Source organism: Mustela nivalis (assembly GCF_964662115.1).
Source record: "Mustela nivalis genome assembly, chromosome: 7".
NCBI classification, from domain to species: domain Eukaryota; kingdom Metazoa; phylum Chordata; class Mammalia; order Carnivora; family Mustelidae; genus Mustela; species Mustela nivalis.
This window is the reverse complement of record NC_139026.1, coordinates 82,811,976-82,830,620: the sequence shown is the minus strand read 5'-3', so window position 1 is coordinate 82,830,620 and position 18,645 is coordinate 82,811,976. Positions and strand designations below refer to the sequence as shown.

The 18,645-nt window shown below is 38.4% G+C and overlaps 1 protein-coding gene across 3 annotated transcripts in view; it reads right to left on the bottom strand.

Annotated features, from left to right (window-relative positions):
- Positions 1-18,645, bottom strand: part of TMEM117 (transmembrane protein 117) — a 479,028-nt gene that overhangs the window by 9,268 nt on the left and 451,115 nt on the right. For all 3 annotated transcript variants that reach the window (XM_082742291.1, XM_082742289.1, XM_082742290.1), the window contains one exon: positions 4,358-4,487. In XM_082742291.1, coding sequence (XP_082598417.1) covers positions 4,358-4,487 — 130 coding nt within the window. The remainder of the gene's footprint in view (positions 1-4,357; positions 4,488-18,645) is intronic.

The window sequence follows — 18,645 nt, the reverse complement described above, 5'->3', positions numbered from 1 at the left end:
CCTTGCACTCACCTCATAGGTAAAAGGAAAGAGGCCAGAGGAGATAATTACATGGTTACATTTAGCATTTATGTTTAAGAGAAGAACAATGAGCTTGGGCTAAAAGCACTGATGTGACCTAATCATTAACAATTTATCCCCTTTGTTACTGAAGTCAAAATTCCCAGGAAAAAAAAATATTTTAACATACCCTTGGATAGAGATGATTTATTTTTATAAGCTGCAGCCCAGCTTATAAAATGAAAGCTCATACACACTGCAGCAAACCATCTGTCAAGGGGGATCCAGATGAGCTAAACAGATGCAACAATTCAAGTCATTTCTGAAATGCATAAATAAAACTAGCATGGAATCAGGATTAGAAAATACGCAAATCCTAAATATTTTTAAAATGTCAATGGGAACTCATCAGTGTCAGATAACCCTCTACATATAGCGCTCTTCATTGGAAGAGAGATTTTTTTTTTCCTTTCTTAGCCTTCTTCTTGACTCAGTAGATAACAGTAGAGAATTCAGAATAGTGGATAAATAATAAAAGAGCCCCCTCTTAGGCTACCTAATATTTTTGAATTAAATAGGAAAACAAACTCTGGAAGGACTCTGAGAGCAAAAGCTTCAGGTAAAAATAGTGAGAGTTTAGCTAGTGCTTACCAAATGGCAGTGTTTTAAGTGCCTTGTACATATTAAATTTCACAACCCCATGGTCAAGTACCTTACTGTTCCCATTTAACAGATGAGAGAACTGAGCCTCTAAGAGGTTAAGAAGCTTGACAAGGGCCATACCAACAGTCAGTGTTGGAGCTAAAATCCAGGCACCATTTTCCATTTTCTCAGCATGCACAGAACTATTATTTCCAGAACACAGAGGAATGATAGTTGAGGCCATGGTGGAGCCATTTTGAATTGGGGAAGCCCTACCAGTCTTTGCACAGACCCTTCTAGTACAGAACAAACACAGGCAGAGAAAGTGACAGTTGGAGCTGTCTGGGGATCCACAGGATCTCTTCCTACCCCTGACTCTGGCTTCCTCTGTGGTCACCCAGATGCTTCCCAACATACTCTGCTTTGGGACCTCTTTTCTTGGTCCCAGCTCTGACTTTCCATCTCCTAGCAGGACTCTATCTTGTGCCTTTCTCACTAACACCTCATTTCTATTTGAATTTTCATTCTGTCCTGTGGCTTCTGATTTTTGAGTTGCATATGAACATAAAAGCTGGGATGAGAGGAATTTTGACTGTAGAAAGTATTTCTCATCAGCAAAGAGAGGTCCTCTGGAAGCATGCAGAGGCACCAACTGGCAACATTTAAGAGAAGCCTGGATCCCAGCCTCCAGGCTGCACCTCCTATCTCAGGCATCCAGCTCTGGAGATGAGGCTAATGGATCTTTTTAACAAACTCTCCAGGTGATTCTCCTACACACTAAAATTTGAGAACCACTGATGAATATAAAGAGTTTCATGCTTAATAACCCAGTGATAATACTATATTTACTCATCAAGAAAAGCATTGAGTTTCCATACAAAAAGCAGCAGAACTTGGAGGAGCTGATCAAGTTAGCTTGTTCAGAGTTTGTAAGTGACTTGGAAATTTGTAGGCTGCTGACAACTGAGTATATTACAGTGCAACATGTACCATGCTTTTGGAAATTTTATCTAGGTTTCCTCAGAAACAACTATCTTACAAAGTCAGATAAAGAGGCCATTCACAGGAGACTAACTGCTACTGGAGGGTGTCCCCAGGCACATATTCAGGGATTAACAGACTTAAGAGAGTAACAGAACAAAATGAGAGAGGAACAGTCCAGACTTTCTTCAGCCTCCAAACCTGCCACCATTTTCCTAGAATTTTTTAACACGGATCTGGAGAGGCACACAATCATCCTACCACAAAATGGGGTTTAAATTGTTTATGGTGGAACTCTTCACCCCATGGCCCCGCTGTACTCTATTGGCTTCCCCTGTGGCTCTCCAGCACCAAGGAGCAGTTTCCAATAACCATCACCTGGGAGCGCTCTTCCAAAGTCCCATTCCCTGGCCTCTGCCCAGACTTCTTGAGTTGGAGCTATTAGAAATCAGGCCCAAACATGTGTAATCTATAGATACGTATCTTGAATGATATAATTATCAGCATCATTTGGCAAACACTGCATCAAAACCTTAACTACAATATATTTCCACCTTCTCACACACTTTATTAATGTGCAGTCTCCATTACAAGAACTTAGCCAGTCTTCTTCCTTTTAAGTTTCTAGAAAACAATACTTGTAAGAATAAAGGTTTTAGCTCAACTGCATAGGAGGCTTTATCTCAAAGCTAATTACCCTGAAGCTTTAAGGACTCCTGTAAGCATGTCCTTCTTCCAAGGCACTTAAAATAATTTTTAGTCATAATTTTGCTTTTATATTCTTAGAGCATTCCAAATTGGGTAAACTCTGGGCACCACAGAACCTGAACCTGTCCCTATCCATAAATGATAGCATATATGACTAAGCCCTGCCAAATAGCCCCAAATTAAATATTTTTAATAGCTTGGGGTTTTTTTTTTCTTCTTACCAATGCGTTCCTATTCTGAATATTCAGAATAGGAATATTCAGCCCCCCTTTAACCTGATACTGTGCACTGCAGCAGTATATTTTTGACGAGGGTTCCGATATTCATTCAGAGACAATATTAGTGCCATGATGGCCTGGGACAAGAGCTGATTGCAGGAACAGATGGTCCAGGCAAAAGCCCACCCAGAGGGATACGATGATGCCATGTGTGTGAGAGCTGTTTGAGAAGTCCGAGAGGGTAGCATGCTTCAGAGATTAAGTGGGGACTCTGAAACCACACTATGTGACCTGAACTCAAATTGATTGATTTACCCAGTGAATTTAATAGATGGGTCTCATTCATTTTAAATAGGAAAAGAAACCTGCTGCATCTTCCCTATTCATGAGCTCATTCTCCAATTTAGGAAGGTCGCTTCATGCTCAAAGCGAAAACCAGCCTTCAAGTTGGGAAGCAAAGGTTTTTTGCAGGACTCAGATGTTCACGTTTTCTGTGCTTGGGCTATTTTTACTCAGCAGCACAGACGGTAGGGTAAGCACAGATTTCTTCAGCAGTTTTTATTTTAGCAGGTGTGGGATCCTAAGCCATTGTCCTTAACACACACACACACACACACACACAAACACACATGCACACATTCACTTCATGCATTTGAACAGCTTGGGAACTAACACCATCCTTTATGTGATCGTTTGGCTGTCTGCTTCTGGTTAGGGGAAAAAAGGTATAAAACATAACTTTAGGAAGACCTTTTTCAGATGAGAATGACTGAGATGTCATAAAGGAATATTATGATAAATCATACCAGAGCCATTTCAAAAAAAGGGCATCTCTGCAAATGAAAGATCCTCACCAGTCTGAGGATCTGCAAGAGACATACCTGAGAGAAACATGAGCTCTGCCACAGAAGGAGGTTTTGATCAAATGAGAAGTGGCCTAACCCCTAAAGGCATAGGGTCTGATTGGTACTCTAGGGTACCACTCTTCCAATCTCAGCAGGAATTGAGGAACACAGTGTAAAGGGTGTTAATGGTGAAAAAACATACTAAGCTGTATGTTGTGAGAAAGCAAGCAATCGAATGAAGAAAACCAAGGTGGACAAATGTCTGGAGCGTGGCAGAGTAGCTAACTATCCATGCTGAAACCATGGCCTCCTGCGAGAACAGCAAATGCAAGTACAGTAGATGTCAACCCAAGTGGCTGTCCAGCTGGGGACCATATTTCCTCCTTGACTCTAAGCGGGGCTATCTGATGAAATACTGCCAATGAAAAGCGACTGGAGGGCACATGTCTTTTCCCTATGTCAGGCGATTAAGAAAAAGATAGGCCTTCTTCATCCTCTTCTCCATTCTCCACATTCCCATTTGCCTGCTGGATGTTGAAAAGCCCCTAGTAGCCTAAGTCGCAGAATGATAGTTTGGAAACCCCAACTAATCCAGGACCACCTTGCACTATTAAGTGAGAAATAAAACTACATGTATGCATGCCTCTAAAATGGTTTTTTGTTGTTGTTGTTTTTTAAATAAAAGCTAGTATTACCCTAAGTAGGAGACAGTCAAATCGTGTTTAAAGTTACAGCATAGGGGCGCCTGGATGGCTCAGTGGGTTAAAGCCTCTGCCTTTGGCTTAGGTCACGATCTCAATTCTGACCCATCTCAGGGTCCTGGAATCAAGCCCCACATCGGGCTCTCTGCTCAGCGGGGAGCCTGATTCCCCCCCCCCCTCTCTCTGCCTGCCTCTCTGCCTTCTTGTGATCTCTGTCTGTCAAATAAATAAAATCTTAAAAAAAAATAAAGTTACAGCATACCTGTAATGTGAATACGATATTCCTCCTTGAAGATCTTTTGGAAGAAAGGAATCTTGAACTGCATGTGGGGAGTGTGTAATCCAGGAAGATTTACATCAACATCTCCCATAAAATGTGGGAATTCCCAGTCCTGTCAAAGAAGATCAACATAAAGACATATTTGTGATTTGTTTCATTCCTAAGCAGCAAAATACCAAAATTGACTTTTTATAAGCACTTATTTTAAAATCATTTAAATGCAGCAAGCTGTTAGATGTATCTGTTTCTTTCTGTGATGGTTATTTTATGTACATTCAGTAGTTGTGTGCATCAAAATCAAAATTAAGTCATAACTTACATCCTCAGATTTTCTCTTTAATGTTGTAGTAAGAAACCAATATAGAATTGATTTGCATCTATACGTGTTTATCTCTTTCATTCTGGAAAACTGATCTTAAATTTTAATAAGAAGGAAGTGATCCATATTTTATAATATGTGGTAATTCTGTTATATTTTGTTTCACTACCTTTAAAAAATATGAACCCCATAATATTGTGTTTTGTGTAAGAAGACAAAGTAAAGAGGGTCTAATTCACTTAAGTTTCTCAAGTCATATCCAAGGGACTTTTATTAATCATCTCTGCTAGTAACTACATGGAGTAGAAAAATGCCAAAGACTCCTGTTCTGTTCTCTTTTAATTTAGCATCAATTTGAACCAAAATGATGGAGGGCCTGACATGCTAGCATGAGAGATGAACAATGAATTAATTCCCAAATTGTCTTAGTTATTTTCTCGTTATAAGGCAAGATCAGGAGGGATGACCCTCCTTCTCATAAGGAAGAGAAACAGTTGCAAATGAGGATATTTTTAGGTGTCTCATCTGCTCTTCGCTTTTGGGTACAGCACCAAAGTTCACAGCTAGCATGTAAAGAAAAAAAAAAAGACTAAATATGAAAAAACATTTGTGGTGGATCCACAGGCATTAATACACATATTTCTGCTTTTAATAACTAAATAATCACTAAAAATTATCAGTCCTATATTTAGTGAACTTCTTTTAAAAATATTATTGAAAAAGTGATGAAATACGAATTTCAGATTTCAATATATTATTTCAATTTAAAAAGTAAGTTTCTCCAAGACTTCTGTATATTCAGCTGATACAGATGTGCCAATGATAAAGTGCCTGAACATCATAGGAGTGTCCATGTCCATTCCATTCCCCTTATTTATTAATTATTTACTTTTTTTTTTTTTTTCGTTTTTTGAGAAAGAGAAAGCAGGTGGGGGGACGGCGGGGGCAGAGGGAGAGGAAGAGAATCTCAAGCAGGCCCCTTGCCCAGCAAGAAGCCCAACACGGACTCGATCTCATGACCCTGAGATCATGACCTGAGTGGAAATCAAGAGTCAGAGACATAATCCATTGAGCCACGTTGGCACCTCACCACTACCCTATCTGCTGAGAATTCTGACCAAGGGGGAATAGGTTTCAGAGGAAAGGGACCTATGAAAGTGATGGTAACCAGGTAACTTTTCAATGTCTGTTAATTTCATGATCTATGGATCACTCCAAACTGCTAATAAGAAATTCTTAAAGACACAAAAAGAAAAATGAAATGATACCACATCATCTTTTTCTATTGCAGATAACTAGTTGGTCTCACCTCTCCTTGTTTTTCAGACCTCAGCAGTAAATTAGACATGTAATTTGGAAAATTCAGAAAACTCAAAACATAAGCTGGATAATTTAGAACATTTTGATTTAAAATATTAGTAGGAAATAAATTGGCAGTAATACTCGTAAATTATTGCATTTTTAAAAAATGCATTTTCCTTGGGGCGCCTAGGTGTCTCAGTGGGTTAAAGCCTCTGCCTTTAGCTCAGGTCATGATCCCAGGGTCCTGGGATCGAGTCCCGCATTGGGCTCTCTGCTCAGCAGGGAGCCTGCTTCCTTCTTTCTCTCTGCCTGCCTCTCTGACTATTTGTAATCTCTATCAAATAAATAATAGAATCTTTAAAAATAAAAAAAATAAAAATGCATTTTCTTTTATTTTTCATCAATACCTTGTTCTTCTTATGTTACTTGAAATATTCTTGGTAAGAGAATTGGAATTGGGGGCACCTGAGTGGCTCAGTGGCTTAAGCCTCTGCCTTCGGCTCAGGTCATGGTCTCAGGGTCCTGAGATCGAGTCCCATATTGGGCTCTCTGCTCAGCGGGGAGCCTGCTTGCCTCTCTCTCTCTGCCTGCCTCTCTGCCTACTTGTGATCTCTCTCTGTCAAATAAATAAATAAAATTTAAAAAAAAAGAATTGGAATTGAATTTGGTCTTTTGTTAAAATATAACTGACATCTCCCATGAAAAATTATGCTTGACACATAAAAGGACTGATAACCAGAGTATCTTTCACTTGCCCTAGATAACACAAAGCATTACCAACAGAGCAATTCTCTTTTTTTATTTCTTGGTTTACAAAAGAGAATACTTCTTGGTAGTAATTGGGCAAATATACTTAGTGTACCTTCTTTTTGGAAATATATTCTTGGACTATTCTCATTTAGCTTTTTATTCCATGAAATGAAATTTTTCTACTAGGTATGAAATTGGTTTTAGTTTGAAAGTGATCTCTAGAGATTTCTCGTAGAATGAGATAAAAACTTGATTCACGAAAAAATAGTTCCTCAATGATTTCCCACCTATAGTTGGAGAAAGAAAGATGAATTAAGGAAATAGAGTGCAGGCAAATGAGAAGAGAAAGTCTTGCTCCTTATCTGGAGAACGGTGTTACTTTTTTTTTCTTATTTTTTTCCCTGTTAAAGAGGTCATCAGTTTAGGGAGTTTGGGGGAATCTGTGATAGAAGTAGCTGGTGTCTAGTAAGAAAAGTTTTTGGAGAGAGGATTAATAATAAAAAAAAAAAAGACACTACATTCTCTTAGAGTTATCGTTCTACATTATTTTTTTATAATCACCATATTTTGGTTTTCCTTAGTCTTGGACTCCCTGTCCCCCTCCTTCTCTCTCTGTTAGTCCAGTGTTAGTACTTCAATTCCTACTCTGCATACTTCTCCAGACTCATTATTGGGTTAGTGTAAACTCTGACCACACTTGGCTTAGATTGGAATGCTAATAATAAATGCTTCCATTTGTAGGAAGTGCAAAGCTTGTCTTCATGGACAGGGGTATCTGAGGCTGATGACACCCCAGGTATTTACTTAAAGGAGGTAAAAGAGGAAGGGGATGGAGTTCTGAATCTCCCTAGGTGTCAGACTCTTCATCTAAAAATTGGGGTTAAATATAGTAACTTCACAGGCTCCTTGGGAAGATGAGATAATGCTTGGACAGCAGTGAGCAGGGGCTGAAGACAGAGGAAAGAGACAGGGAAATGGCCAACAACCATGGCTGGTTTCCCCACATGATCCCAAGGTCAAGTTTATCCTATGAATGAAGCAGAGGCAGCAGATGGGTCTGTTTTTAGAATCACATGTAAAGCTGGTTCCAGGTCCCAATGAAAAGCTTGGAAACAAATGTCATGAGAATCATGGCTTTCTTTCCTGCTGCATAAATGTAAAATATGTATTTTGAACAAGATCAAAATGTTAAGAGAAGGACAAGGCAAGATGTGTTTAGCTACTAAGATCACAGTAGATATAAGTTAATACTGTGCCTATTATGAAATGTGCATTTATTTTGTTCTTCAAGAAATGTTATCAATATTTAGTAATTCAAAGAGGCCTTCTTTCTGTTATTAAATCTAACAATCACTATAGAAGTCTGTCACATTTGTGGTTCAGTGAGGTGAGAATTATTATAGCATATCAGGTCATAGTATCATAGTATAACATGCTACTCCAGTTCTCCTCAGTTCATGGTGATGAACAGACTTCCAACTTTGTATATTGCTTCATATAAGAAATAGTTAATTTACATTCAGATGGGCATATTTCCCATATCAGTATAAATGAGCAGTGCCATGGTATATATCTAAGCTTATTTCTTATATACTATGGCTTACTCTGCCTATAGCAATAAAAATCGCATTTGGACATGTAATTTGGACTAAGGCGTCCAAATCTGATTCTGTCCAAATGCAGCCCTATCATTCATGGACCACATTTGGACAGAATTTTAAGGCAGCATTCAGTATATAGGCAAAATGGTCTCGGGATATGCTGGATTCACCATTCCCTCATGTTTTCTCATTGAGACGCATACCTTGGGGCCAAGAAAAAGAAGTTGGTACTATGCGGAGGAACTCAAGCTTGAAACCAACAATGTTTTGAATTCCCCAACTAGCATTCAATTTTCCAAATCAAATGAAGAGACCTCATTTCTATATAGAAAAGTGCTAGAGGATAAAAATGTGATAACACTGATTGCTCTACCCCACAAAACTAAAGCCACAGTATCAGGACAAAAGTTATATTTTGCGGGGGGGCAAATATTGGTCACCTGCTTTTTTAGGAAATTAAGAGATAGATTAGGTTAGATTTTACTGAAGAGTATTGATAACCATTTAGAATAGAACTGACTATAGATTTTTAAATGTTAATAAAAAGTAGCAACAGTTTTCAATGGAGTAAGTTATATATCTCCTCTTTAGAAGCATTAGATTTAGCTTAAAATGCTTTCAAAAGCAAACTACAGATATGCTCTGTTTTCTGTTTGTTAATCTCTGTTTCTCCTATTTCAAAAACAGATTTAGTCCCATGAATATCAGAATACCAGTTGACCAAAAATTTCCCCAGCTGGTAAATGTCCTTAGCTTTTCTATGTTAGCAAGCATCCCAGCAATAGGATTTTAGTAACAGTGAGCCATGGTGGCCTGAAGAATTGTACTCCTGTTTGGGCGATATTATGGTTTTTTATTAAGAATCTCAGGTGTCGGACGCCGCTGTGGGCCTGGCTGCGCTCCGTCTGCTCCATCGCTTACTTCCCTAAGCGCTGCCCGGCCGGCCGCCATGGCAAACGTGGCCGACACCAAGCTGTAGGACATCCTGGGCGTCCCGCCCAGCGCCAGCGAGAACAAGCTAAAGAAGGCATACAGAAAGTTAGCCAAGGAATACCATCCTGATAAGAATCCAAATGCTGGTGACAAATTCAAAGAAATCAGTTTTGCATATGAAGTACTGTCAAATCCTGAGAAGCGTGAATTATATGACAGATATGGAGAACAAGGTCTTCGGGAAGGTAGCGGTGGAGGTGGTGGCATGGATGATATTTTCTCTCACATTTTTGGTGGGGGATTGTTCGGCTTCATGGGCAATCAGAGTAGAAGTCGAAATGGCAGAAGAAGAGGAGAAGACATGATGCATCCATTTAAAGTGTCTTTAGAAGATCTGTATAATGGCAAGACAACCAAACTACAACTTAGCAAGAATGCACTCTGTAGTGCATGCAGTGGCCAAGGCGGAAAGTCTGGAGCTGTTCAGAAGTGCAGTGCTTGTCGAGGTCGAGGTGTATGCATCATGATCAGACAGCTGGCTCTAGGAATGGTACAACAGATGCAGTCTGTGTGTTCTGATTGTAATGGAGAAGGAGAGGTAATTAATGAAAAGGACCGCTGTAAAAAATGTGAAGGGAAGAAGGTGATTAAAGAAGTCAAGATTCTTGAAGTCCACGTAGACAAAGGCATGAAACATGGACAGAGAATTACATTCACTGGGGAAGCAGATCAGGCCCCAGGAGTGGAACCAGGAGACATTGTACTTTTGCTACAAGAGAAGGAACATGAGGTGTTCCAGAGAGATGGGAATGATTTGCACATGACATATAAAATAGGACTTGTTGAAGCACTGTGTGGATTTCAGTTCACATTTAAGCACCTTGATGGACGTCAGATTGTGGTAAAATACCCCCCTGGAAAAGTAATTGAACCAGGTTGTGTCCGTGTAGTTCGAGGGGAAGGAATGCCACAGTATCGTAATCCCTTTGAAAAAGGTGATCTTTACATAAAGTTTGATGTGCAGTTTCCTGAGAACAACTGGATCAACCCAGACAAGCTTTCTGAACTAGAAGATCTTCTGCCATCTAGACCAGAAGTTCCAAACATAATTGGAGACACAGAGGAGATAGAGCTTCAAGAATTTGATAGCACTCGGGGCTCAGGAGGTGGTCAGAGGCATGAAGCCTATAATGATAGCTCTGATGAAGAAAGCAGCAGCCATCATGGACCAGGAGTGCAATGTGCCCATCAGTAAACTCTGCAAACAAATTGCACAGGTGGATTTTCTTTCCACATTTGCCCGGTTTGCTTTCAGCGATCCAGCTGGAGTGTCTGGTCAGTCCAGATGAACTGATGGGACATATGTTGGTCTATGTGTAACTTTTAAAATTGGTATAGTATCTACAGAGTCTATAATTTAAACTAACCACAAAGCTTTACATCTTCATTTTGACTGTTCTGTAGCAGAATAAAGCACTTGAAAGGAAATAAGACTCCCTTTCACACATGGGTTATAAGTTTCAGTCCTGGTATCCATGCTTGATTTTTATCAGTTTTGTGTAGATTTTATGTTTCATATTTTAAATCCAAATCCCACATTGTAAAGTTTGTGTACAATTTGTCCTGAAGCTTTGTGTTTGGCTGCACCTGCGTAAGCTGCTACAAATAGAATAAAGAATTTCATAGCCTGTATCTATCATTTAGATGCATGGAAAATGGGCTTTGCACACAATGGGTTTGGAGCTGACTGGGAACAATGGAAAAAAATAACATTAGCTGTGGTTGTAAAGTCCCCTCCACTTTTTTTTTTTACCATCTTGTGAAAGGTTTCTGAAACACGATAATAAAAAGCAGTTGGTATAAATTTAAAAAAAAAAAAGAATCTCAGGTGTCTGATTTCTTTCAATTCTATCGTTCTTCTAATTGGCAAAATTGCTGTGGTATCACTTGGTTGAGTAGCTGACTAAATCCCTGAAAACACTGACATATAGTAAATTTTGCTTATTTGTTTTTTCCATGCCTGCCTCTCCCATTGGAACATAAGCTCTAGGGAGCTTACAGAAGTTTCCCCCTCTTTGTTCACTGGTCTATTGCCCAGACCTGAAATAGTGCTTAGCATCTAGTGAGAATTCAAAAATTTGTTGAACTGATGAATGTAACTCTCTGAAAGTTAAACATGCACAAGAGTCCCCTTTTTGGCTTCATGTAAATGGTAACACAGAATGGATTTAGGTAAACAGAGGCAACACAAGAAGTCCCCGTTTATGTGAATAATACTACACATCAATCTGAGACTCATTATTATGAACAAAAAATTGGTTGTTTTTCTTTCCCTATAAACTAGGTATAGTTCAGTCATATGGAGGGTAACCCAAAGATTAAACCATTTGCCAAAAATCCCAGAAGACGGGAGATAGTGGATGATTACAGAAAGAAAGTTGTCAAATGTACATATTATGAGATGAGTTAATGTTTGGGGAGTTACCAAAAACGCTTGTTGCGATGATCCAAGATACTCTTTTAAGTTATCGTATTTATATTTAGTAAATTAAAGAAACTCATGAGACATATCCAATCTAGTCCGAGAACCAAAAAACTGATATAAACCAACATGTGATTAAACAAAACAGGATAGAGGGTCATTTCCCATGGTGGGTGATGAACAAAAGTGAAATACCAGAAGGTTACTCAGATGCCCTTTGACAAATACCTTTTTCTTATATGTTTTTCCTTCATTTTCTCTTAATAGTTACTATTTTTCCCCTCAAGGGCAAATGAATTCTATAACATTTTGAAGTTTTCTTTCAGGAGGCTATTTTAAAAATTTATATGCTATTTAAAAAATTTTAAAAATTTAAAATCTTTAAGGAAAAATCTTGGCTTTCTGGTTGAAGTAAGCTTTTGTCAACAAGCAGTAGATGGAGATGGCAGATCTCATTCATCGCTAGAACAAATCCCAAGTCAGACTGTACACCCTTACTTAAAATGTTTAAAGAACTTGACTCTTTCATGTGTTTTTGTATATTCAAAGATACCAATTAACTCTCAAAGTGTTGCCCAAACAATCTAATTTATCCTAAGGGCCTATTTTATAATGTTATTTAATGTATTTTCTTCATCGATGATCTTCCTTACTTCCAAAGGCCAATAAGAATTTTCCAGGCTAATTTTAAAGCCAACACACTTCAGTGAGATAGAAATGGTGGTTTAATGCAGGTAGAAAAGGTAAATAAGTCAATCCCAGAGTAGATTTGAGAAGTAAGTATAGTTTTTGTTACTTTTAAAGGACTCCACTATGAGGTTCTGGCAAAACAGCAGTTAGTTTTCCAAAGCTTTATCAAGTCTATACCCTTTGAAAGCCTTAAAGCACCAAGATGGAAGAGTGTTTGATGAAATGCATGGGGCCTCATTAACAGAGGTCTGGCTTTGGCAGACTGGTGTGATGAAGAACAAAATAAAAATCAGTCTTGCAACTGTTTACAGCTACTAGAAATGCATCATGTGGCATCTAGGAATAATGGGAAATCAATATCCCTCACTAGGGCAATAGAGTTCACCAGTACACAAGAGAGAGTACTTGACTTCTTAGAGACTCCTCTGTGGGGGGATGGAAAGAACCAAACCCTTGCCTAGACAACCTGCTGAGAACCAAAGTTAGCACATGGTCGAAAGAAGCACATTGTTATAACTCGTAGTAAGTCCTTTTGGATGAAATCTTCCATCAGTTACCAAAGAACATGACTTGCTTTGCACTTCTTAAGAACAATGAATATTATTCACTACATAATAGATTGGCGTATTTTTTTACTTAAAGGAGAGCTCCTAATAACTCCTTTTCTCCTTGTAAGGGAAAACGGAAATCTAGTGGAAGGAAGTTCTTAGACAACACACTTTCATGTTATTTTTCAGATACTGGCTGCAGTTCAATAGCACATAGCCCTTTGCTTACTCTGTGCTTTATTGTATTTGCACATTTGCTACAAAATGTCACCGCTCCAATATCTGTTCTGACTCTGTGCAAGCTGCCAGCAATGGTCACATGCATTTGTCTGAATGACTAATTCTTTCTATGGGCTATAGAGAAAAATTAATTGCATGCTGTCAAAGGAATAGATATTACTGTCCTTGGTAAAATTTTTATTTATTATTGAGGTCATTTTTCTCTGTGCAAAAAAAACAGTAATAGTGGAGATCAGTGGGTAAATGTAACTCAATATAAAAATGTTCACTTCACAAATAGAGAGTGTGAAGTTGATCTAAATATCAGGTGGGCGGTTAAGGTAAATTACTGGTAGGATTTCTTGCAATGGGTTCATTTCTATGATTATTATTCCTTTTTTGTCAGGAATGTCTAACAGAGCATACATTCTAGTTGGGAGACCTGTCAATCAGCAAGTTGCATTATAATGTGATGTCAAATAGTTAATCAGTACTCTGAAGGAAATCCAGCAGGGTTGGGGATGAAGAATGGCGAGTTCGGGGTGGGTGTTAACTAGTTTAGTTAGTCAAAAGGAAACTTCTTCAAGGAAGACTTTTGTTTTTTGGTTTTTGTTTTTGTTTTAATTTTTTCAGTTAACATATAATCCAATATTGGCTTCAGAAGTAGAATTCAGTGACTCATCACTTATATACAACACCCAATACTCACCACCACAAGTGCCCTCTTTAATACGCATCACCCATTTAGCCCATTCCTCACTAGCCTCCCTCCATCAAGCGACTCAGTTCGTTCTCTGTTGAGGGTGACATTTGTATAGAGTACTGATTGGTATGAAAGAAGAAGTCCTGCAAAGTTCTGAAGGAGAAGCTGATCAGCTAGAACCAGCAGCAAATGCAAAGACCCTAAGGGGGAAATGAGATGGGTGTGCTCAAGAAACAGCAAGCGTAGGGTGGTTGGTAGGCATTTGAGTGATGTGGAATGTGGTGGGCTGGCTATTGGATGAATAAATACCAGTTAGGAGACCAGAGCAATAGTTTAGCTGTGAGTTGATGGTGGGTAAATGAGTGTGATCCAGTATTCAGATCAACAGGTATTTTAAAGGTATTACCAACTAAACATGAATTTACCAGTTGTGAGAACAACCAGTAGCATTCACTGGGTGGGGAAAGATTGAGGAACTGATACACCTGTAGAAGATAGGGAAGTAGATAAGAAATCCAGAGATTTATTCAGGACATGCTACTATTAGACATCCAAATGGGGGTATTGTGTAGATAGTTGGGAGCTTATGGGAGAGGCAAAAACTGGAGATATAGATGTGGGACTCAGCAGTGCACTGACCTAAAGCCACAGAACTGAATAAAATCACCTGGAAAGAGAGTATACGAAGCCAGGAGAAGAGGATACTTGCCAGGGACTTATCATTGAGGCACTCCACCATTCAGAAGTTGGAAGAGGAGAGGCCAGTAAAGAAAAATGAAAAGGAATGGCATACATGACAAGAAAAACAAGAGAGGGGCACCTGGGTGGCTCAGTGGGTTAAAGCCTCTGCCTTTGGTTCAGGTCATGGTCCCAGGGTCCTGGGATCGAGCCCCACATTGGGCTCTCTGCTCGGCAGGGAGCCTTACTTCCCTTCCTCTCTCTCTGCCTGCCTCTCCACCTACTTGTGATCTCTGTCTGTCAAATAAATAAATAAAATCTTAAAAAAAAAAAAAAGAAAAACAAGAGAAAATGGCCTCCTAGAATCCTAGAAGCCAGGTGGAAAGCGTTTCAAGAAGGAAGTAGTAATTAATTCTGTTGAATGAACCTAAAATATCAAGTGGGAAGACTGAAAAGTAACTACAGGGTTGTTGATCATGACAGGACCTCTGAGCTCCAGAGGAAGATGATATTGTGGACAAAAGCCTGACTGGAGTCTGTTCAAAAGCAAATAGGGGGTGAGAAATAGAGGCAACACTACAGAACTCTTATGAGGAATTATTAGTGAGAACAGGAAAAAAATCAGTAACTGCTAAGAAACTATGATTACACTAATCTCAAATAAATTTTTTTTAGTGTAACATAAATTGAATTTTGGTAGAATAAGGGAATCTGAGACCCAAAATACCCTTTTTATGTTTAAAGATGATGTTAAAATCTGGTATCCACCAATATGGGTATTCTGGTTGTTTGTAAGCCGATGTCTACTCTGACTGGTCAGTACTTCTGCTGCGCCAGTTGGTAAATATTATGACCATCACTGTTTGTAAAGTTGAAATAGACAATGCGACAAAACAATGCGACACTGGGCCAAGTTCATTGTGTCTAGAATGCAGCAGGGTTTGAGAGACAAGAAGTTGGATCCTTGCTGCTCTCTACCCAGTGTGGTTTTCTCCCATTTTACCTTTCAGTAAAGACTTCAGATTTTGGAGCAATCACAGAGTCTCTGCCTCTGACCCCCTGGACCACCCAGAGATAAACGGAACTGAAAGAAAACCCTTTAGAGCAATGGATTTGAACTGTTGGACTTTTCAGGCCTTTCTTCAATGAGTTTTAGGTCAAGAAGATTCATCCTCTGAGTTCTAGAGACAAATGATCAACCTTCAAGTAAGAGGGCAAAGACTGGGAAAACAAGGTATGTAGGGGCAGGGATGGAAAGAATGTTATTGGAGAGTTATACCCTCTGTGAATTGAACAAGGTTTTGGAAACTATTGTTAGTCCAAAGGTCAATGCCCAAGAAAAACCTAAAATACCTCGTTTTCCTTGTTAACTATCTATGGGGGAGGTATTCTCCCCCTTGGGGTCCTTTTGGAGGTTTATATGCTAGGGTAAAGAAGACTTATATGCATGTTAGTGCTTGCCTGCCTTTTTATTGACATACTCCATCCAGAGAACGCAAGGGTGGTGACAGTGGACTTGGCCTGTAGATTTCATATAGCACTTACAGAGAGAATGGTAAGTCTACATTTCTTGCAGAAGTTCTCACTAGCCCATTCAAGTCCCCCATAGAATGGCATCACACTATTATTCAGCCAATTCAGCACTTATTCAATGCCCACTATATGCAAAACATCTATTCTCAAAATATATGAAATGGCAGTAATAAAGAAATAGGCTAACCTTTTTCTATTACAGTTATAGGCAATGAGAGGCAGAGAGGTTGCAAGACTCCACCCATGTTACCCAATGGATTAATGGTAGAGAGAGAGAGAGAGACAGATATAATTTAATCAGTAACTTGTGAATTATCTTTCATTACATCCCCCTAATTGAAAACTCTTAATTTAGGAGAAAGAAAACACCTGTTGAGATCAACTAAATTTTCATATTCTGTTCAAACTACACAAACCAACATTGGTCATGAGCTTACGTTATGTCAAGTATCTGATCCACTCTGAACCACCTACAAATATATATGGTAGGTGGGCTTTTTCTCATTTTACATGGAAGTAAACTGAGGATCAGAAAACAGTCAAGTAGCTTGCCCAATACTGCTCGGTTGACACCAAAATGATTTGTACCTAGGTCAGTCTGACCCCAAAGACATTTTTGTACAGCATATCAAACTTTTCCATGCCTTTTTTCCCCATCAGGCTCTAATGTCACAATTGTCTTCCCACCTAAAAGCCAACTGTCATGCTAATATGTGTTCCTGTTTCATGCTAACTTATGTTTGTAATGAAAAGTTTCCTTTTAATGGTATGTTGCTGCTTATCTTGAAATAATATTTTCCAAGAATTATTTTGTTACCTAACTTCCATGGCAAAGTAAAGGCATGGTGGTGGGTCTATGTTTACCCTGCAAGTCATTGACAAAGCCTGCAAAGTGTGCAGGCTGAGATGCGCATTTAACTCTAGATGGTTTATGACCATCTTAGAATTTTTATTGCCAATGCATAGATTTGGCTCTACACTTAGAATATTTCTAGTAATGAATACTATCTCCCCAACCTCTCTGCACTTCAGTTTTCTCACCTGAGGCTATTATTCACAGCTATTTTTCAGTGCTTAGGCACTCTGATGGCAGACTCCTATATCACTGCATGGGAAAACAGGATGGATTGGGGGATGATTTAGTGCCCACTAGTGATGGCTATCAAACTTTGCAACTTCCTAAAAAGACAACTTTTATGTTCCTTTGGAACTTGTATGAAGGTAAGATTTGTGCTCCTTACATATTGTGACTGCGCATATCATTAAATGATAAACTTTTATACTATGTAGGTGATGAGGCAGAGCTGAAACACCGGAATGAGAACTATAAGGATAATATATGTATTTTTGCATAGCAATCTCACAAACTCTTTTATAACAAGTTTTCCTTGTTCTGTGCATCAATGAACTGTTTCAAGTTATTGTGTTACTGGGAACCCCTTACTTCATGGACTAATTCTTCTTGTTCACAATTATGATCAGTAGAAGATGACACAATTTCCATAAATATAACATTATTAGTAATTTTATTCAAAGCCCTTTTTCATATTCGATCTTAAATAGAATGCCAGTGTAATCAATATTAGCAAGTACATTGTAACATTATGAGGTTGGAGCTTCATATCTCTGTGTAATACATCAGATTTCTAATGAAATGTGTCATATTTAGAAATGTTTCAAGCAATATCCTCAAGCATATATGGAAACAAAGTAACAGTGGACTTTGGGAAGGTGTTAAAAATTATCAGAAAATGATTATATGCTACCTCAGGGTAATATCTCATAAAATTTTTATTCATAAAAATTGGTAAGCCTATGGTTCTGAAAATTGACTTTTAATGCACAGAAAAGCTATCTGAAAGCAATCATAGAAACTAAACATAAAAACATAAGATTTTGCCTTCAAGCATTGGATTATACTTGGTGAGTCATAGGTAAATGTGAAATTATTACATTTGCCAGTTGCCAAAGGCTTTCCTTTATGGATATGTGCAACATATATACATAAATCAATTAATATGTTATTTTTCTTATATAAACCCAAGTACACTTGATTCATTACCTCTTACTAGAGAAGAAATTGGCAAATAAACATCATTATGAAACCATTCAGGTGATAGACTATGTTCAGAAATTAATTTTCTGAATAAAGTTTCCAAATTGTTTTATAAATAAGTGATTTGCTGACTAAATTCCATCCCAGTTCTAACTCAGATATCTATACTTTTAATACTGCATTTCTCTTTTAAATAGTAAGTGCACTCTTTAACAGTGATATACAGACTAAAAATTTCTACTAATCACATGTCATTTGCCTTTTAATTCAGATACCTGATTGTCTTGGCCAGAAATGGGTACTTCTTTACATCTCTTTCTTGGGAAGAGTATGTATGAACAATGTTAAGCTATTTTCATGAAAAGCACCTGCAAGTAATGCCACTTAATTCAGAATCAGTGAAAGATTTCTTCATTTGTACTTCCCAAGCCTTGATGACATACGATATGAAAGAAT